Raw genomic sequence first — 21,574 nt, 5'->3', positions numbered from 1 at the left:
AAAATCAGATCGCCCTGTCACATCATCGTCCGGTTATTTGTCTTAAAAACTGCAGCTTGTATTCCTTCTTTATCCCTGAATATCATTCCTACAAACAACAACAAGGAAAATGACCCGGCTGACGGGTAAATGCTTTCCACCTGTCACCACAGTGACTTCCTAACAGTCTCCACCTTCCTCACAGGGTTTGTTCCTAAACAACTAATAGTCTTGAGCTCAAGACTGAAGGCATTCTGAAGAAAAACCTGCAGTAAAAGTTCCTAAACGCTGCATTAAAGTCATGCATCAGATCACGAGCTAAGGGCTGATGACGTTCATCAAACGTCATCAGCCCTTCGACAGGAGGCTCCTCTTTTATCTGCAATACATTCTCCTTCATCATCACTTAAAAGTGATGCTTACTGATCTTATTTATTCAGATTTAGTGGTAAAACTAGTTTTCATCATTTCCTTTGTGCAAAAATCTAAATGGGAAAAACGTCGAGCAGCAAATAAAATTGGGAACTAATTGAATTTAAATGCAGACACTCTGCAGGCACTGCACTGTTTAGAAAAATACTTCAGGAAGGTTGGACTGAGCACTTCACACGAACTCTCCTTCAAATGGATCCTGATAGAAAACAGAGGTCAAAGGTCAAAGGCAGCACGGCTCCGTCTTCACCGTCTCCGTCGGTGCGTCCGTTCGTTTGTCCGTGTGTGTGCAGACGTCGTGTCCTCTAGAAGCCGGTGGACTGGACGCTGGGGATCGGATAGAACTTGGAGATGCGGGTCTGGGTGGAGGGATTAAGGCACTCCGACTCGCCGCTCATCTTGAAGAACACTTCCTGTTCCTGCAGCTTCCTGGCGAACTCCTCCTCCAGCGCCTGCAGAGCACACACATGGAAATGCTTCAGTTTCCTTCGTGTAATGAGCCTCAGGTAAACTGTGGGGTCACCTGACTGAGGTGATACGACGCACAGTCTACACCTTTAAATCTTTCCTAAACACATTGTTAGACGTTACGTGTAGGGCCGGGCGATATATCGAATCGATGTATCGCGAGTTTTTCCACGAACGATGGTTAAAATGACGTCATTGTAAATATTGAGAATAGGTTGCCATGCAAATATTAAGCTGTCTGCACAGAATTCACTGAGTTTTGTTTCTCCCGACCGGAAAATGCTCTACCCAGTGTTTATCCTTCCACACAGGGACAAACATGGCGACATCGGGAGTCGTTTGGATTTCAGATGTCGAACAAAATGCAATCATTTGAAACGCATGCCGTAAAACTGTTGCCACAAAAGGCAGCAGAGCCAAGTATTTATTCCAGAGGCTGAAAAGTCATGCACTGCAACATGAAGAGTGTTTTAAACTCAGCACGTGAACGTCACACCAAAGAAACCTTTGAGTAAACCAGCTGTGATACGAGCTGCAGCAGCTCATGATATATATCATGTATCAGGATATAGCCAAATAAAATACTGCGATATTAGATTTTCCTCGTATCGCCCGTGATGTCGCCACCCCAGAAGGTTCAAACGGTTCACCAGAAAACCTTTTGTTTCAGTTTTGTTTTGTTACCTTCTTCCTGGGTCGCAGTTTCTCCCTCCACTCCTTCAGCTCCAGGCTGTGCTCCTCGTCCAGCTCCTTCAGCTTCTGGGTCTCGTGTTCGATCAGCAGGTGGCACTTCTCGTTCTGAAGCAAAAACAGAGTTACGTTATTTTACTGCAGTCTTTTATCAAACGGGACTTTGGCGTGGTTACCGGAGCCGACCTGCAGCTGCTGCAGCTCGCGGATGTTGGCGTCACACTGGAGCTGCAGGTCTCTCATCTGGTTTTCGTGCTTCTGCTGTTGGTGCAGCCGCTCGTTCTTCTGCCTCTTCTCTTCCTGAGCTGCGAACTGGAGACGCGATTATTGACTAAAGGCTGGAATTCTTTGAGGGAACGTTTCACTCTCCGAGCTGAAGGCGGCGGCTCACCTGTTTGACCTTCTCCCTCTCCTGCTCGGGGCTGATGATGGCTCCGGTGATGCGGAGGCTCTTCTTGAACATGGCCATGCGGGTTTTGGCTTCGCTGCGCTGGATCTTGGGCAGTCGGGCTTTCTCCTGCGTCTGCTTGTTCTTCATCTCCTCGATCAGACGCTGGTTGTAGCGCTGCATCTGCTCCATCTCCTGTACGGTCGACGTGAAACACATTCATGAGGGTTTTCATTCAGATAGAATAAAACGTAGCAACAAGAAAGACGACAGAGTTTTGTGCATCTTTCAGTAAAGTTGGCTGGAAAAGTTTGAGAGGAAGCACAAAGAGAAGAGAGGAACAGGCTGGATAAAGTCACGACGGGTTCAGCAGGACGTCAGCAGTTGGCTCAAGAACAATCCTACACTCACTCCAGCGACTCAGCTTCTAACAGAGCTGAACAGGATGTTCAGAGGATTTGATGTGTTCAAAAGGCCAGAGTTTAGAAATCACTGGATTTAGTGGGAAGAGCCACTCGGTGTCTGTGAAGTTTTGTTGTGACCTTCAGCAGAATTTCAAAAGCTGGACATTTAGTCTCTAAGGGAGCGCAGTGTTAAACTGACTCGCTCTTCATCCTGTCCATCCCACGGACTACTCTCAGATCTCGTGGTGATAGAGCCTCACACGTTAATGCCATTTTCATATTGTTAAGCACTTTGTGCAGCATTGGCTGTTTGAAATGTGCTATATAAACAAATTGGACCTTGACCTTAGATGCAGCTCGTGCCGACTAAAAGAGAATCAACGGGATCCGAGTAGAAGTAAAACTCTCGGGGTTCGAGAACAAGCTGAAGGACCGGCTGTGGTTACAGTGGCACAGTGGTTAGCACGAGGGTCCTTCAATCCCACCATCAGACTGAGGTCTTTGTGTGTGGAGTTAGTGGGGTTAGGTTAACTGGTGACTCTAAATTGCCCATAAGTACAAATGTTTGTCTGTGTGCGTGAGCCCTGTGACAGACTGGTGACCCTGCCTCTCGCACTAAGACAGCTGGACAGGCTCCACCCCCCCGTGACCCTGACAAGATAAGCGGAAGAGAATGGATGGATGACTTTGGTTAGTAAATCTGTCGTGTGGGTTTGATGCAAACGTCCAGTGAAGGCGGAGGTTACCCCTACAAGACGAGCCTGACTAGCCCCAGGAAGCATCTGTCCTCCTTTATTCCTTTTTCCTAATAACGGTGTTAAATCATCAGTTTTTCTTACACAGAGCTCGAGTCAAACACTTTAGCTTCTCGACCTAAATGAAAAAACATCAAATAACTAAAAAGTGACTCAATCAGGAGAACCTGACAGATTTTCGTCCTTTTAAGGTGGACGATGTTTCTCCGTGCACGTCTGAGGTCACCTAACAAACTGAACCAGCAGCAGCATCCACGCCGTACCTTCTCGTGTCTCTTCAGCAGCTGATGCCTCTGCATGAAGTACTGGTCTTTGAGCTGCTGTTTGAGCAGCTGGTGTTTCTCCTGCAGATGGCGCTCTTCCAGCTCCCACATGGCGGCCTCCCGTGCTGTACGCAGACACAGATCAAAAGACAAAGCTGAAGCAGTGCACAGAGGAAGCGTTCACAGGCTTCACTACATAAGCAGCTCCAGATCTGTCCTTCTTAGAGAAAAAGGCTCCAGACCTCAGCGTTAACTTTACTAATGACGGTTCACATTTGACCTCTGCTGCCAGCCGGAGCTCGTCCTGAGCTCCTGAAGCACAGCTGCAGCCTCCCGTGACCTGCATTTCTGAGAAGTGTTATTTGTGCCGCTCCTGGAATATTAATCATGGGATTAAGTCCCAGTCTGTGCCAACGGGCAGCCGTCCACCTCGCTCTGACTGGAAGGGGTGACGGTCAGAAACCTCAGTTTTTATGTTCTGAGGTGAAAACAGCTGCTAACATCAGTCTGAGTGCGGTTTACAGTGTCGGCACAGCAGGAACCATCTCAGGGGAGGAATGCTCTTTGTTATATAATACTAACATTCATCTTTCTTGAGTCGGGTTTATTTTATAAACAGTCATAAAAACTAGAAAAACACTGTTGGGGGGGTGCAGCTTATGGTCGCAGTGAGACCTTCCAAGGCTCAGCCATACGAGTGATTTCTGCCGTTATCACGGAAATCCAAACCATCTGGGAACTCAAACCCAGACGTAATCTGCTTAGTTAAGTTTAAGTACTACGTTTAGTTGTGCTTATCATCATAAAACAGGAAGTATTTGTTGCGGGTGGGACGAATTTAACACTGTGCACATGACTCAGACAAGCAGACCGCGTTGGAAAAGACTAAAACTGTTTTTCCGTTTTAAAGTCCATCCTTAGATGGTGATCTGTCTCCGAACGTTTACCTCGGAGCAGCTGCTGCTTGTGGTTGAGGCAGTCTCTCTCGATGGTGGCGAGCTCGTGTTTGTGCTGCTGGATGATCTTCTTCAGGGCGCTGTCCAGGTCCTGCTGCTGCTTCTGCAGAAACTCCTGTTCCTGGATGAGCCAGATTAGAAATGATGTCAGCAAATCACAGAGCATGTGATCATCATCCAAACGCCCTGGACGACTTAAATAGGGAACTTCACATTCACACATGACAGTGAGTGTGTGTGTGTGTGTGTGTGTGTGGACGGGTATTAACATCTTCATTGGGACCAAAAATTGGTATTTTACTATACTTGTGGGGACAAACAGCCCTCGAGCCTCACAAGTTTGAAGGCCTTTTAGTGTCAGGGTTACAATGAGGTTATGGTTAGGTGTAGGGTCAGGGTCAGGGTCGGGGTCGGGCATTCATTTTTAATGGTTAGGGTCAGCGGCCAGGGAAAGCATTATGTCAATGAGATGTCCCCACAAGGATATAAATACACCGCACGTGTGTGTCTCTGTCACAGGCTAAGTGTGGTTTGAACCGATGAACTAGACACTTGCAGCTGTCCTTAGAGGACATTTCACCTGCCTGTCACATTAATCTGACCTACTTGGCCCGGTGAACAGAGAGGAGATGATCTTTGACTCCAGCACGGTGACACACAAACGTTTGAAAATGAGCTGCTCTTAAAGAAAACAGAGCAGACATATTTATGTCTTTATCCATACAGTGGACTGCATTTCATTTTGAGCAATGACACCAGAGTGATTTTATTTCATGTGTTTGTTCCAGTTTGCTCGCTCTAAACGAATAAAATAATTATGTGAAGTTTTAATTCTGATCGAGATGAAAGAAGGGCTTGTTAGCGCCGTTTCCTGTGTATGATACTTTTACATGCACATCACATAATCGGTTCCAGCTGTTTTTTCCCTGAAGTCTAGTTTTTCGTGTTTCCAGTTAGAGTTCGTTTCTCTGCTGTTTCACAACTTCGAGTAGCTCTTCTTCGTCCTGCTCTGAAAGACACAGAGCTGCCACGTCTGGCTGGTGCTGACGATTGTCTGCTTTGCTAACTGGAGTCACTAAACTGGACCTTTCCACTAGGGGTGGTTTTGATTATCGATTAAATCGATTCTAGCTTGGATAACGTGAAATCGATTCATTAAAATCCTGAATCGATTTTTCAATATAAATAATTTTGCCTGAAACGCCAGAATCTCAGGTTAAACCTCACAAAATTTCACCAAACAGCTAAAACAGTAAATGAGAGCAGGAACACGGATTCTGCACAGACAAAATGCGGAGCCGCCGACGGATCAGAATCAGTGAGATGTGACTTTCTCACCCGACGGCACGGTCACGCTCGGGGCTGAAAGCCGACAGCTCGCTGATTCTGATGTTTCGGCGGCTCCGCGCTTTGTGTTCACGCCCTTTTTGCGCTGAGCTGCAGGTTTTTAGTTCCACCATGATAAAAATCACACTCATGCACAGCTCGCTCGCTCTCTGTACTTCAACAAAAGTTTCCAGTCTAAAAATCTGTTTTCTTCATTATTCGCTTGCTTGTTACGCACAAGTCTACCTGTTTACAGGCTGTCGGCCGACGTTTTTTCCTTTTCCTTTTTAAAATTATCCAAAATTGCAAAACACTGTCTCTAATCAAACGTCTGTAACTTTGCTCTGCTTCACTTCAGCAGCATCAGGTAATGTTCATGTGTTGATTCATGGTTTTCTTTCGTTTCTGATCTACTGTAGAATATTTGTATAAATCCCAGACCAGGAAAATCTCCTTCATGTTTTTCTGTGTTTTATCCGCAGCTGCTTTGACACAAAGGCCTCGCTGTGATGCTCACACCTTTGACAAAGTTTCACAAGTGTCAGTTTTCTTTTTATAAATATAAAAATATGGAAATGTACTGATGCATGATCTGAATTATAATATTTCTGACTGTGTGAGGCAAAATTTCCCAGATTCAAATCGAATCGATTCTAGAAATCAGTGACGACACCCAGCCCTACTTTCCACCGTGCTGATGCCTCCTGGTTCATTTTTAACTGAATTACATTTTTTTAACACATTATTACTGTGTTACTTATCACTAATCATTAAGTGACTGCACGCCTGTTACGCTCAGGTTAGCTAAAAACATGGCCAGCGTCTTGCATGACATCAGTTCTGTATGTTGTCTGCAGGACGTGACTTGGTGCACCGTCCTGTGATGGAAGCGTTAGCACAGACTAAAGTCCAGTCCAGCCGCAGCTGAACTTTGGACTTTGAGTCACGTTCAGATGATTGGAGTCATTTTAGAAGATTTAAAACGTTCTTTAAATACAGGAATTTACAACAAGTATCTTTGCCTGATTTGCTTTTCCAAACAGTTTCAGTCGAGTTTTATTTAAATATTATAAGATGAAAGTCCAGAAATGATCTGAGGAGGCCTCAGTGACACAGAGCAATGTTCACATCCTGCACAACGTACACGAGGACATCTGAAAGGACTGAATCACACCGTGAGCCGCTCCCTGTGGATCGCAGCACTCTGAACCCGTGTCAGGTACAGCAGGCTCAGGATTTCAAAGACGAAAGTCAGATATCAACTTCCTGTTACTTTTTTTACTTTGAAGAACAAGTTCAAGTTCAAAACAGCTTTTAAGATTTCAAACTCCACAGACGGGGTTGGATAATATCGTCTTTAAGCTGTTTCACAACCCTTTGGAGAAACTCCAGCTGCGAGGAGCACATGGAAATAAAATTAGAAAAAGCTGCGGGTAGTTTAGGACTCGATGAGAAAGTAAATGAGAGGTGGCAGCGTAGACCGAGTTAACCCTCACCAAGATAAACGCAGGTTACGCAAGCTGTTATAAGACAGATCAGAGAAGTGGGTGTGTGTGCGGGTGGGGGATGGGGTAGGTTGCAAATGTCAAAACAAGCTACTATAAATAGAAAGCTATCCCGTCCTTCTGAGGGCTACGTGTGGAGGTGAAAGGCACGCAGACGCGTCTAACCTCTTTCTTGCGGTTCTTCAGCACGTTCTGGTACTTGGCGAGTTCCTTCTCCTGCTCGCCTTTGATGCGTTTGGCCTCGTCTCTGAGCCGGCTGGTGTGCTCCTGCTCCAGCCTCTCAATCGTCTGCTTCTGCTGCCGCTCCAGGTTCTCCACCTCCTGGTCGTACTGTCGCTTCTTACTCTGGAGGACAGACGGGAACCAGTCACCTCAGATGGAGAATCCAAACGTGAGCGTATATATTACTTACTAAACCTGCAATAGTATCTGCATCAGATAAAAAAACAAAAGACTATCAGGTGCAACACTTCCAGCAGTGAACTGAGCTTTTCCTGCAGCACCTTCACAGGAAGGGAAACAAGCTTTGCAGGTTCTGTGTTATTGCCCCATAAACAGGCCGGGTGGCCTTCACAGAGGAACACAGGTCTAACACAGGCCAATAGTGTGCGACAAATCGTGACTCATTTGAATATTTTCTATGCTGACTATAAAAAAAGCTAAATTTGACTTCACCACACAATGAGCTGGATTTTAAACATACAGGAGAAACGGTGATGAGATGCAAGGAGAGCTCTGCAAAAAGATCCAGATTCCTCTGCAGAGTGTGAGGAGTATCTGTTCTGCTCACACACCACATATTTCACCTTTTCATTCAAAACTCTGGACCTTAAAACATTAATCATCACTGAGCTGTTCGGCGCATAAAGCGAGCGTATGCAGGTTATCAGGCAAACCGACGTCCAAGCACGACTGCAGGTGTGAGGCTGTAAAATGTGAGCGTTCAAACAGTAAAGACAGTTTCTGAAACACTGATGCAGGAAATCCTTCCTCTTTATGGAGAACTCATCAGCGTGCTTGGTCAGATGAGGCCTAAACTTTAACGGCTTTTCTTATAGTTATATCACGTTTAAAGGCAAATTAGATTCAGTTATTTTATTTCTACAGCACCAAATCGCAACAGTCGCCTCAAAGTGCTTTATACTGTAAGGCAGCCCCTACAATAATACATGCAGAGAAAACCCAACAATCATATGACCCCCTATGAGCAGCACTTTGGCGACAGTGGGAAGGAAAAACTCCCTTTTAACAGGAAGAAACCTGCAGCAGAACCAGGCTCAGGGAGGGGCGGGGCCATCTGCTGGTTGTGGTGAGAGAAGGAAGACGGGATAAAGACATGCTGTGGAAGAGAGACAGAGATGAATAACAATCGGCCTACGAGAGACTGACCGTGGTCTCCTGCTCGAAGCGTCGGTAGATCTGCTCCTTCTGCTGCTGCAGCTTGTTGCTGAGCTGCTGCTGGGCCCTCTGCTCCTCCTTCTGCAGGAGACGCAGCTCCCTCAGCTCCTGTCGCCTGAGGAGGAGGGAGGATGTTAATCACGTGTCATTTTTTAGCGTGACACAGTCGGGTTGTGCTCTAAGCTGCCTGTATGACTCATTTTCATAATATTTGCATTGAAGTGGCGCCTGCCGTTTATGCAAAAGCAGGGACTACCTGAGGAATCTCATCTCCTCGTTCTTGGTGTCATTGTCTGTGATGATCTTTGATGTCGTGACGCTAACTTCCACTCCATCCACAATGAATTTGCGAGTCTTCTTCAGCGTCTTCTTCTGCCGCTTGGTGTCCTGAAAGACCCCAGAGGCGAGTTTTTAGATGCCTCTGTGACATTTTGTCATTGCGAGTGTGTGGACTGTGTGCGTTACCTGTATGGAAACAGATCCAGCCTCTTTTGCTTTGGACAGGAAGCTTGAGATGGACAGATTCAGGTCTACGCTGCTGTTATCTGCAGCTGAGCTGTTTCCAGAATCAGAATCTCTCTCTTTGTTGTCCTTCGCTCTGTCTGGCACCGTCTTCTCATCCTTCTCTGTGGGCTTCTCTCCATCCTCCTCCTTCAGGACAGCGTTATCTTGATCTGGTAGTGTCAGAGTCACTTTTAGATGCTTGTACCGATCTTCCTCCTCCTCTTCCTTCTCTGCTGGAGTGTTTGCTTGCTCTGTGATGGGCGTCTTTTCCTCCTGAGAAGCCTCAGTGACCTTTGAGCGCTCCTCATCCTCAGCTGTGTCCACCTCCTTCTCATCCTCCACAGCTAGTTCCAGCTGCTGTAGTTCCTTAGCAGGTGTCTCCGGCTCAGACTCTGGTGGGGAGATATCAGCCAGAGGAACTTCTGGGACTTCTTCCTCTACCGGCTTCTTTTCTGCCTCTTCATCCTTAACTGGAGTGTTTAATGCCTCCTCTGCAGGCTCTGCTGCAGTGGGAGTAGGAGCAGGAGCAGCAGGTTCCTCTACGAAGCTGGTGCTCACCACGTGGTTGGCCACAGGGAGATCAGCAGGTATGGGCAAAGGAAGAATTGGCTCTGCCTTCTCAGGGACTGATTCCAAGCTGGAGGGAGAGAGGGGGAGCTTCTCATCCTCAGAACTGCCGACGCTGACATCAGAAGGAGCGCGTTTATGACCCTAAAGAAGAGGAGGAGGAGGAAATGGAGACAAATTACTGTGTTGGAACTCACTGTGACCGTTCTCCTTATAAACTAAAATCCTGGCTGCATTAGACAACGTTGCAGATTCTCCTCCACAGTCGGTGTGATTGTGCAGACAGACTAACACTAAAAAGAAGGATGCTCACTGTGTTTCACTGCAACAGCAGGACATTAAAACTTGCATGCACCTCTTATCCTTTAAATGCATTTCCAAGTAAGGCACTTCATGCAAGCTGTAGATCAATCACTGGTTTATAACTGAAATAAGTTGCAGTTGCAGCTGTAAGTTAAGAAATGAAACAGCAGGAAGCTCTTTTCTGGCATTAAGCTTCACGTATTTGTCACACCTACAAACACACAGATTCACAGTAGTGCAGCACAGGTTCCATATCCACTCACCAGACGTGCCTCTGTCTCTTCCTCCTCCTCTTCTTCTTTGTGCTCTTCTATCTCCTCGGTGACCTCAGCCTTCGCCTCAGCGATCAGCTCCCTCAGTGGCCTACTGTCCGCCACACTGGACACGAATGAATGCTGCTCGTAAGAGAAAGAAAAACAACACAACAGGAAATAAAGACTATTTAAAAAAGAAGCACCCAGTGGGGGGAACATGTTGTGGTAAACTCTCCATTTTAACTGCCGACCGAGATGCAAACTCTTCACAGTACATCAAAACAACCTGAAATAACCATTTCAGCTTTTACTCTTCACCCTTCTTCTTTCTTGCGGTCCGAGCGCAAAAACCAACAAACAGATCAGCACGCTGTTCAGAGAGAAACGCTACAGCTCACCTTCTTCGGCTTAGAAACCTGCTGCACATATTCGATCGCCGGCCTGAGAATATGTAACTTCTTTGATATCAAAACCTTCATCGGCGGCAGACCGCTATTTTCTATTTTCAAGCCCATTGAGCTCTTCGTCCGCACAGAACAATCCGTTAGCCTCGGCGTGCTCCGGTGTGTACCGACGTGTCCTCTCTGTGAGTAAGTGGCTCAGACGTGGCCGAGCACCTTAAACCCTTTGGAAAAAGAAAAGCCCGCTCTGCTGACGTCAGCTCAAGCACACGGGGATGAGCCTCGCTGGGACAGTCAGTCCGACGCCGAGCAGGTAAACAGATGCCGGCCAGCTTACGCTCTAACGGCAGGTGGGCCGTGGGTAGGGGTTGGGGAGTGTCCAGGTGTGGGGCTTAAGGAAAAGAAAACAAGTGCTCAGGGGTTTAGCTGGAGAGATGTTTGAAACAAAGGTACCTGCAGAAGCTGCATCGCACTCCATCTGTTGTCGATGTTCTTGTCCAGGCAGCGCTTCAGGAAATCGCTAAATTCTGGAGACCTAAAGGTGGAAGTCATAAAATGATGCAGACTCCAGATTTACAGCAGAAGTTCACATTTACAGCCTGACGCAAAAATAATTTTGGTTTCTACAGTTGTGAATTTATTTATTTAAGTGTGTGTGTGTGTGTACTTTAAGAAATAATATGGTTATGGTTTTGTGGTAGCAGTAAAAAAAATCCAACAACATAAATAAAGAAGATGTGCAGGAAGTAAGAAGCAAAGTTGTGTTTTACCAGCGTGACGGCTGCATCAGCGTCGGAGGATCGGCCTTGGCTATTTTCAGCAGAACTCTCATGGGGTTCATCTCATGGTTTGGCGGCTCAACCTGTGCCATCTCGATCAGGGTGACCCCGAGGGACCAGATGTCAGCCTTGTAGTCGTACGGACGGTCCTTGGATGTCTCGCACATCACCACCTCTGGAGCCATCCTGGAGTTAGACACAAGAAGAAAAGAAATCTGAGCTCCCCTCTTTTTAGTGCTGATGCGTGTGTTTCAGTTTTTATAAGCAAAAGCTTTTTTGTTTTACATTTGACTCACCAGTACGGCGTTCCAATGAAAGAGTCTCTTCTCTGGAGTGTTTTGGTGTTCTTGGCAGACACACCGAAGTCCGCTGGAAGTCATGTGATTCAAGCAAAACCAGAAATTAGCCAGAGGAATGTCACTGTCATCACTTATTTTCCAAATGCAGCCTCAAAAGCCAAATGTTCAAAACGGAAAACGGGTCCTGAGAGGTTCAATCACAGATTTCTGGGCATGAACACGACATAAAACCTCATCCTGCAGCTACACGTGCATGAAGGCATCATTCTTTGTATCATGAGTGAGTCACGCTCATCTGCGTCCCAGCAGGCAGATGCACAGGCACCTCTGTGTGTGTTATGTCACTGGACAAAATGCTTGCTGTGTGTCATTTCCCCAGTGACTCATCCCCGTGTAAGTAAGCGTCAGCGCTGCATCTGCTGAGGATGTCGGCCCAGACGCTGAGCAGCTCCAGCGAACAGCCTCTGCTGTTACAAAGGCTTTCCAATTTTTGGTCCCCACAAAGATATGAATACACGCTTAAAAACACACACGCTCACACACACACACACACACACACACACACACACACACACACACACACACACACACACACACACACACACACACACACACACCTGTGAAACTGTTATATAACATGTTGAAGAGTCTGAGCTTGGACAGGAGTGTGAAAGAACTGAACCAGGCACAGTCTTTATCGCAGACTAACAACTTTTGCACACACTCTTCTGTTAGTGTGTATGTGGTGTGTTGTGAGTGGTGTGTATGGGTGTTTACTAGCTGACCTTTGCTGTGCAGCCAAACTACAGCTGACAGTTAAAATGAGAAGTCAATGAGGCTTAAAACAGTCCCTGACAAGTTAATCTGACTCGGCATGAGAACAAATCAAAGCGTTTGAAGAATATTCCCACAGCATGGTGAGTAACCATCAGCCTGTCATTGCATTGATCATATTACTGATGTCAGCGTAACGCTGATGGGAACGGCCCAAATACACCTTCCTGACGTGGGAGTCGACCAACATCATTACTCCCTCCATCATCATCATCGACAATACAAGAAGATACTAAAAGCCAGAAGATATTCAACGAAACATCTGGATGGAGCTGTGCCTCTCTCTGAATCATAAAGATAAAACCACATTAGCAATGAAGCTCAAAGCACCAGCAGGATCGAAGGAGTTTAAACAAATCTCCCTTTAGTTGTGACCATCTCTCCTCCCTCCAGAGACACAAGGTCATCATGTCGTTACCAGCAGAAAAAAAATCAGGTCAAATTTCTAGCAAATATTTGTGTTTCTGGAAAAACTGTTAGAACAAGCTGCACAGAGTCATGAGACAAGTCACGTGATCATCCAAGATTCTTGTATTAGAAAGATTAAAAAGAGGAAAAATCTAGATGATGCCATAAAAAACAACAGTTTTCATGCTGGTTCATCTATGTCAGACTGAACTGATGATTTCTCATGAGAAACAAGCACAAATTCTTTTCTTGGGTTTCTCCCTCTCCATTTTAAACATCCGTGAACTGAGGGTCTGAGTCAGAGTCTCGATCCTGGACTGTTGTTGTTAACAGCTGGGTGTCACTTGGCCCTTACCCAGCTTGACGTCACCGTCCAGCGTGAGGAGGATGTTGCCGGCTTTCAGGTCTCTGTGGATGATTTTGTTTTCGTGGAGGTAGACGAGCGCCTGCAGAGTCTGCCTACACACCACCCTGATCTGAGGCTCTGTCAGGGGTCTCTCCAGCTCTGCGGGGAAAGGGTGAGGGAGTCACATGAAAGCACACTTACAATTCCTCACATACTAATGCAACCTAATCATAGGTGGTAATGAGGGCTAAAGTTGCATTTAGTGTCTTGGAGAAGAACGCTGTAACATGTGGGTGGCCTGCTGAGAAATGTCTCAAGTTTAAAACTGGCTCTTTTCCCTTAGCTGGTTAGCGCTGCCATGAGAGTAGCTTTCTTTAATGTTATAACCCGTGTGCAACGTGGGAATGCTGACTCACCGAGCATAACAGCATCCACGGCCCCTCCTGCACAGAACTCGATGAGTATCTGCCAACACGAGGAAAGAGAAGTGTGAACACATGCATTTGTTTATGTAAAGCACACGGTGTACCAGTATGTGCAGAGAGGACAGTGCTGCAGAACATCTCCAACAGAGTGCAGGTCATTGACGAGGCGGCAGGCTCCGGTCGAACCCGGTCACCTCTGAAATCTGCTGTGAGGCTCTGGAAGCTTCTCATCAGGGGTCCACATAATAAACATTGAGCCGATGGCCCAGGGCCAGCAAAAAGTATGGAGGGCAGTTTGACTGGATTTCCACAACTCACAGCTACGTTCGCCTGTGAAGCTGAGGTGGAGCTGTAGTCAGGGTGAAGGACTCGGTCACTGTAACGAAGCCTGTCTGGGAACACTGTGACTGGTTGGAGAAGGTTTGCTGGCTGTTGCAAAGAGGCTGCTACACTAAAAACCTCCCTGTGACTGCACTGGTTACCAGCAGGTGTCTGGAGTTTGCATGGAACACATTGATAATCGCAAACTAACGATAAGCTGCAATGAAACTTGAAAAAGTGTGAGCAGAGAATGTTCACCTCTAAAGTAAAAGGTGAACAATCCCAAGAGGAGTCTGCATTTCTGCTTTATGTCACACTCCTCACAGTTTCCTCCTCCGTTGTGAGGAGTTTGAAGTGAAGTGAAGAGGCAACGATCACCTCTGTGTGATCAACTTCATGCCAACAGCTCCCAGCAGTGCTGAAACAGGTCCAGCCTGGTTCTGGTTCAGACTTCCACGCCCTCGCCGCTCTCCCGGGTTAAACGGGGCGGTGGTCACACTTAATCATCTCTGAGCTTCACACAGGATGAAGATGAGATTTCCTTCTGCGTCCTCACTGATTCACTTTGACGTTCAGATAGTTTATTGGTTAAGGTGGATTGCACACTAACAGTTATAACATTATTAAATCCCAGGACGCGGCTTCTTTTTTAAATATGAAGACGTCACAGCAATTTTATTCTTACATATAAAACTGAAAGTTTTACATTTACTGTAAATGACTTTGAGGAACACCTTCATGGCCCAACAGACGCTGGCTCAGAGAAATATTACTGGAACATCCACTGTACACATTAAAAACACTCAGCAGAGCTCCTACTCCTCCTCATCATCATCATCATCATGTACCCTGATGAAACCACTGTGAGAATGAACGCCGCCTCCTGCATGAATGAAACACTCTGAGCTCTTAAAGGCATTTAGGAGCTTTGAGTATGGCTGCTGATGTAAGAGGATTGGCCCAGTTGGGGCCACATTGTGGAAAGGCTTCACACAGCTGCTACCTAGCCTGCTTAATCGCTATCTTTCCAGACCTTATTCTGCTAACAGGATTATCTCTGGGCACAGAGGCTCAGGTAGCAATGAGGATGATGTGCAGGAGGTAAGACAAAGCATCTGGAGCGTCTTTTGTGAGCTTAGCTCAGCCATGTGGTGTGACGTTCACTCACACACCTGCGGAGATTTGGGGAACATTTGGCTGAACGCCACACCCACAGAAGAGGAAGTAATGCTGCACTTCTGCAATTTTGGAAACCATTGAGAAACGACTTGTGGTTGATCCGTTGGTTATGGCCCAAACTTTTCACACAGGGTCAGCTCGAGGTTAAAAATGGAAAATCTTTCAGGAAGTACAGAGGAAGGGGGAAAAAAGACGGGTTGTAACGTAAAGTTTGAATAGCCCTCCAAGACAGCTGAGCTTTTCAAGACTGCTCCACTTCCCAAAACAAAGCCCTCACAGGACACACAATGCCTCCAGTATCAGAGCGGTCTTGTGCGCGCACACACACGGTTCTCGTGTTTCTCTGTAGGCGTGTTGTTGTTTTAGTGGCTCCGCTATCACACAATGGTCCTCACAGTCGCGGCGGCGCGGAGAGGAATCGTGGGCCAGGGCTGTGGCTTCCTCTCCTATTTGTTTATTTGACACATACATGAATGCATGGAGAACTGCGCACCCGCATACTTTCTAATCCATTCATGTGGCACAGAGAGGAAGGATGTGATCTCACCTGCAAGTTCAAGGCCGGGAAGCGGCACAGAAATCAAAGCAGAGCCTCGGAAGTGTTCAGTTTAGACAGCGCAGTGAAAGAGAAACAAAGGTCAGCAGGTGGCATCGATTCACGAGGCAGTTATCAAGAACGTCACCTGCCAGCTCCTCCTGGGTTAATGTGGGATGATTCATGCACCTCCTCTGTGCATGAATGTGGCACCTGTTCAGCACCTGACAGACATCAGCCTCCATCAGGCGGCACTTCTTGTTCACAGGACAAAAGGAAGAAAAGGGCAGAACGCTCACATGTACAGGTGAGCGCGAACGCTCATGAAGGCCCAATCTTCCTTTGAAATGTTAGTGCAGACTCACATTTCCTGATTTAAATCAGACGTGCTTGAGCTGTTTCAGTATGAACTTATACATTTCAGGCTTGGTGCAAGTGGCAGGCTACCTTTTCCCATACGTCTGTTTGATTTGTGCAAAAAACGTTTGTTAGAGTATGGCTATATAAGCTCCAGCAGCTCAGGGGACGTGTCTGAATATTTTATTTGGATTTGAAAAGCTCCCAAATGACTGAGGTGAGCCTGCAGCCACAATAGCTGCAGCATGGCTGAACCAATACTGAGGAAAGGTGCTTGTAGTACAGCTACCATCTGTTAATGGAAACACACAATCATAATAACTGACAAGTGACTGAGTTCATCATCAGCAGGCTGCAGTGTTTCAGTGGCTCTGGTGAAGTTGTTGCCTTATGTGCTATAAATAAAGAGCGTTGTTTAGTGTAACCCAATTTGCATTGGTTATTGCGCTCGTGCACACACGCAGCTTAACTTAAACTTCGGTGCTGACTTTGTGCAGTTCCTGTGATGCAGTCTAGGTAAGAGCTTCCAGCGTTTATACTTGTGGTGCGCCTGCTTTGCTCTGCAATTTGAAAGCCACTGGAATGCTAGTTTAGTTAGCAGTGAGGGTTTCTCTTCATCCTTTTCCTGAATGTTCTCTGCTCGTCTGAGGCTGTCTGATAACTTGGCTGTTCATTTGTCATTACTAGTGTATCTTTGTAGCCAATGCCATCGTTGTTCCCTTATTAATGCTGAGGATTTCTTGTTCAGTCTTTGTCTCTGCCAGAGAGTCTAAGAAGCTGGGAAAGAAAGCGACAGGACTTCTTTCAAGAAATGTAAAGAAGTCCAGTTTACTACCAGGACCTGGATGACTGAGAACCTACGCAGACCTGTTAGAGAAGCACACCCATCAGCTACAGCTGATTATTAACGTTTGCCTGACTTTAATCACTTCAGATAGCCAACAGTGAGTCTAGGCTTCCTTCAAAGTAACGATTTGAGCATCAATCCAGCCGTCACCAATGACGTAGGAAATCTTAAAACAACTAGAGACAATATCGGCTCTGATAATCAGATGATTCCCAGTGTCATACTAATGCACATTTTCCCCCTCCAGTACTCTGCATCAGTCATGTGACTGAAAGCTATGAGTCCCCCTCACAAGCAGCACATTTATCCAGGAACATGGCCTCAGTCCTCAGGCTACAGTCACGTGTGCTGCCAGCACGTCTGAAAAGCTCATCAGTGTTTACAGCGATGCATAAATCAGCTTCTATGATGTGAAAATACCTAAATGGGTTTTTTTCACTTGAATTATAAATGTCATCAAAACACACTCATCTGTGTTACATAAATAGCTGGGGAGAAAACAAAGGCATTAAATATGAGCTCATATCATAAGCGGATGGATTATAAACCAGTATGATGATTAACAGCACTTTAGGCTCTTAGTTTCGGCAGCTCGTGTGAACTTTGGCCACACATTTTGATAAGAAAACTACAGCAGCGAATACTGGAAGAGCCTCGCACCGACAGCACGCAGCAGTGTGTCCCAAAAGCTGCACTGACATCTAGCCGTCTCTAATTTGTGATTCTGCAAGCTTTGTATTGGACCCATAATCCCCCTCATCAGGCAGTCACACAGTGATCACACAGCACATCCTTCTACTCACCCACAGTTTGCTCTCGTAATAGAAAGCATCGAGCAGTTTGACAATGTTTTGGTGCTCGCAGGAGGCGAGGATGTCAATCTCCACCATGTAGTCCTCCAGCTCCTCCTCGGTCTTTGTGTCAATAACTTTGGCTGCAGCGAGGACGCCCGTCTGCTTGTTCTGAGCCTGTAAGATTAAAATATTTTTGGAAATTATGAGAACAAGTAACTTTCCACTCCTCTAGACACTTGTCCTAAAGACTCAGGAGGCCAGAGGTGGTTTATATTAGATCTGAAGTGCTGTTGACCCCAGACCTCAGAGAAATACCTCAAACTGAGATCAATGGCTCAACAACCAACAAACAAACACTGGGCTGTGCTGCAGGTCTGAAAGTGTCAGCAGAAGATGTGACACGTCTCGCCAAAGTGGAAAATTCTCCTGTTTGTTTTGGCTTCTCTGCAGACAGGAAGCTCTCGATGAAGTCGCTGTTGCGATATGGGATTCAGCCACTTCCTGGTGACCTGAGTGCCAAACACTGATGCACCCCCTACAATATACTAATACTAATCCATTCTTCAGAATGGAGAACTCGTATCGCTCTATGAATCAGAGTGTGGGTACTGCCCTGGTGATGTAATGCATAACCGCGATGGCCCAAAGCCCAGACGTATAAACATAAAACTGCAGTTTACTATTTGTGGATCTCCTGCAGCTCGACTCTGAAGTGCAGCACAAACATGCAACAGTTCTTTGGTTTGTCTTTCAACAGAAAACAAATGTAACTAATCTGATCATTTAGGACTTTAATCCATCAAAAAAGACACAGCTTTAGTCATATCTCAGGACCCTACAGTATTAGAGACCACGGTGATGTGTCTGACAGAAAAAGACCTCCAACAGAACCTGGATTATGGAGGGGTGGCGACTTTATACCCTTTAAAGGTGTATAATATTAAATGTGCAATACATGTGAGAACAGACTGATGGAAAAAAGGTGGGGGATTACTTGGCATGGTCAAATTTCCATTATCCCTGCAAACTCCTGTAAAAGGAAGTTTGGAAGTTTACAGTTAAAATATCACAACAGCATATAGAAATATATAGATGAGGACAAAATAAGTGATGAAAGGCTTGCGGGTGAAATGCTGGGAAACTAGCAACCCTGAGGCTGAATGTGGAGGAAGATTAGGCTTAACGTAAGTATGATACACTGGCCTGAAGTCTTGGGTAAATCCAACTATTTAAAAGTCTCCAAATATAGCATCCGGCAACAAAGGGGGCAAACAGAACATGCAGACTTCCTGGCGTTGGACTCCTGTGTGATAATATTTACTGTCTGTCATGGTAATGAGGCTCCAGCTAGGATCAAATCAAACCACGGACCTAAACATCCAAACCGAAACCTGTCAGCACAACAGCATCAAAGCAGCACTCTACCTGACACCATCTCTGGCTGTTACAGAGCAGGTGTAGGGGGTGGAAATGACTGAGGTGGCCCTGCTGCTGGCAGGGTGCCCCCAGAACCAAAAGTTCATGCGAGTGGGAAAAACACGAGACACTCCAAAGGAAACATTATCATTAAACCCGAGCAAGAGACGTGTGGCACAGAGCAACGAATGGGTGGTGGAGCACAAAATGCCTACCTTGAAGACTTTTCCAAAGGCTCCATCTCCCAGCTCACCGATGATCTCCCAGATCTCCTCCGGGTTTTCATCCCTGCGGACGTGCTCGTACTGTTTCTTCTTCTTCTCCGCTCCCAATTTGAATATTTTACGAAAATTAAAAAACGACATCGTGGTTTATTCTGCTGGAAAGTTCCTGAAGGAATTCAACTTTAACAGAAGTATGGATTCAGCGTCGGTCTTTGGCTGACCATGTGTGTCATTAGTTATAACGACTATGAAGGCTTTTCTCAGACCTAGCTTAGCCTTTGACACTGTTCTGGACGGTCCACTGAACGCGCTTTCTCACATCACGGGTCATTGTTAACGCCTGAAAACACCAACGGATCACTTAGACGTCTTCTAGTATTTAAAATTCGTCCAAAAAATATTTTCTGTTGCTGTAAAGTAATAAAAGTGTTACTGGAGGCTCGTCGTTGTTCCAACTCCTGGCGACCCACTGGCCCGACAGCCCTGCGGAGCTCTTTCTTCTGCCAAAAGACAAAAAAACACGGGATAAGAGTCCTTCAAAATGACCGAGTCGCTTTCCACGGAGTAATTCATTAGTTTGCTTCAGGGTATAAAAAACACGTACGGTTGGTCCGTGTATTATTATTCGCTAAAACGGTTAAAAACAGTCATCTTTCCCTGGTGTGGGACGGCTTTAGTATTCTAGCGGATTTAGTGTCGGTGCGCGTCCACGAGTGCGCGTGCCGGTGGTCTTTTCTTTCCCAGCTCCTCGTGCCTGAAGGTTGGCGCGCGGATTCCGGTCTCCTGCTGCCCCCGTCTGTCCCAGAGACCGATCACAGCTGACGGTTAAACGGTTCCCGTGCTGCATTCCCACCAGGAAAACAGCCGACACACCCAGCTTTACTCAGTCGTTGTGGTGTTATTGCGTTCAACGGTCTCTGTCATTTCTATAAACGGAACGGTCGGGGTTCTTTGTGTTCGTGGAACTACATTTCCCATCAGCCACTGCAAACGTAGACGCGCCGAATTGGCGAGACAAAATATGCCTTGAAATATTTAGTTTCACACACAGAAATGCTGCTAACGTACCTTTTTTAATACTTTGTACAAACACGAAAGCCTTCTAGCACTTAAGAAAAGTGAAAAAGTTGATTAAAGGTCACGTGACCGAAAAACCGCTATTTCCAGGATTCTAGTCGCGAAATAATCGAAAATGAATTATTTTTTTTTAAACTTTATTTATCACATTATAGACATACAGTGAAGTAAAACAGGGATCACATAAAAGATAACATTGTGGTAGTACAATGAGGAACAGAAAGAGTGACAAGGACAGTAAGACAAAAGTGAGTACAAAAAATTAAATAAATTAAGGGGAACATAAATAAACAAAAGTTTGCAAGAGCCAAAATCAAGTTAGCAGTTTCAATCGGTTACAGATGTTAACAGTCTTGAGAGCCTTCGTGTTTTTTGATGAGGAGATTGTCCTTATATATTGTGCAAGTTCCATTTTTAATACAAGAAGTTCAGGCTTTCTGCCGAGGACTTTGCTTTTGTGTATATGAAATTTTGCCAAAAATAAAACCAAATTTATAAAAAAGAAAGCATCATTGTCCTTGTCTTTAAAATTATAATAGCCAAAGATAACATCCTTATAGTACAGTTGGAGATTAGGAAGAACAAAGTCAGTAATAAACTTGTGGAAATCCTTCCAGAATTTACACGTAAATTTACACGACCAAAACAGATGAGAAACTGTTTCAGGTTGCTCTTGACAGAAGGTACAATTTACATTTATTTCAGCCATAAATTTGGACAAATATTGTTTGGTAGGGTAAAACCTATGAATCAACTTAAAGGAAATCTCTTTAATTTTGTTTGTCAAGAAAAACCTTTGTGGTAAAGTCCAAACTTTTTTCCATTCAATATCTGTTACAAAATTGGCCCAATAAAATATGGCTGATGGAACAGAGACCATTGCATCCTGAAAGAGAGATCTTATTTTGGTATTTATAGACTTATGAGAGGAAAAGCAAACATTGCCAAGAGAAGAATGTAACACATCCGGGGGATAATCGAAAATGAATAACACTCTACGGATTGGATGAATTTCGTAGGGTTAGCACTTTTTTCTGTTAGCGTTGTTTTATATGAGGAGTTTGGACATTTTATTTTGTTTTTAGATTGTGTTTATATATTCTCGTACAGTTTAAAAAAGAAATGAAAATAATATTTATA

General features: G+C 45.5%; 1 protein-coding gene across 2 annotated transcripts; it reads right to left on the bottom strand.

Moving 5' to 3' along the window:
• Positions 1 to 313: 313 nt before the first annotated feature.
• LOC146668873 (STE20-like serine/threonine-protein kinase) lies at positions 314 to 20,256 on the bottom strand. 2 transcript variants are annotated; one of them, XM_085408146.1, is made up of 19 exons: positions 19,962 to 20,256; positions 19,349 to 19,857; positions 17,727 to 17,891; positions 13,676 to 13,724; positions 13,269 to 13,418; positions 11,669 to 11,741; positions 11,364 to 11,558; positions 11,047 to 11,128; positions 10,202 to 10,333; positions 9,030 to 9,779; positions 8,821 to 8,951; positions 8,556 to 8,679; positions 7,332 to 7,511; positions 4,327 to 4,456; positions 3,380 to 3,504; positions 1,961 to 2,152; positions 1,756 to 1,881; positions 1,564 to 1,677; positions 314 to 863 (listed from the first exon to the last, which is right to left on the bottom strand). In XM_085408146.1, the coding sequence occupies exons 2-19, from the start codon at positions 19,496 to 19,498 to the stop codon at positions 717 to 719; spliced, it is 3,015 nt and encodes a 1,004-aa protein (XP_085264272.1). In that variant the 5' UTR covers positions 19,499 to 19,857; positions 19,962 to 20,256; the 3' UTR covers positions 314 to 716. The 2 variants fall into 2 exon arrangements, with proteins under 2 accessions (XP_085264272.1, XP_085264271.1); XM_085408145.1 differs by having other exon boundaries at positions 19,349 to 20,256.
• Between the last annotated feature and the right edge of the window lie 1,318 nt (positions 20,257 to 21,574).

This window comes from Rhamphochromis longiceps, linkage group LG6 (assembly GCF_057381845.1).
Source record: "Rhamphochromis longiceps isolate RC_006_pf linkage group LG6, R_longiceps_female_GT1.1, whole genome shotgun sequence".
NCBI lineage: Eukaryota > Metazoa > Chordata > Actinopteri > Cichliformes > Cichlidae > Rhamphochromis > Rhamphochromis longiceps.
Note: the sequence above shows the minus strand (reverse complement) of the source record. Positions and strands in the feature narration are given on the sequence as shown.

Bases quoted from the DNA above. Each gene is read 5' to 3' on its own strand.
- LOC146668873 (XM_085408145.1), bottom strand. From the start codon at position 19,498: ATGTCGTTTTTTAATTTTCGTAAAATATTCAAATTGGGAGCGGAGAAG. The intron at 11,129-11,363 runs GTAAAACACAAC...TTCCACCTTTAG, and splicing joins CTGATGCAGCCGTCACGCTG to GTCTCCAGAATTTAGCGATT. The intron at 10,334-11,046 runs GTACCTTTGTTT...TCTTACGAGCAG, and splicing joins GTGCGATGCAGCTTCTGCAG to CATTCATTCGTGTCCAGTGT.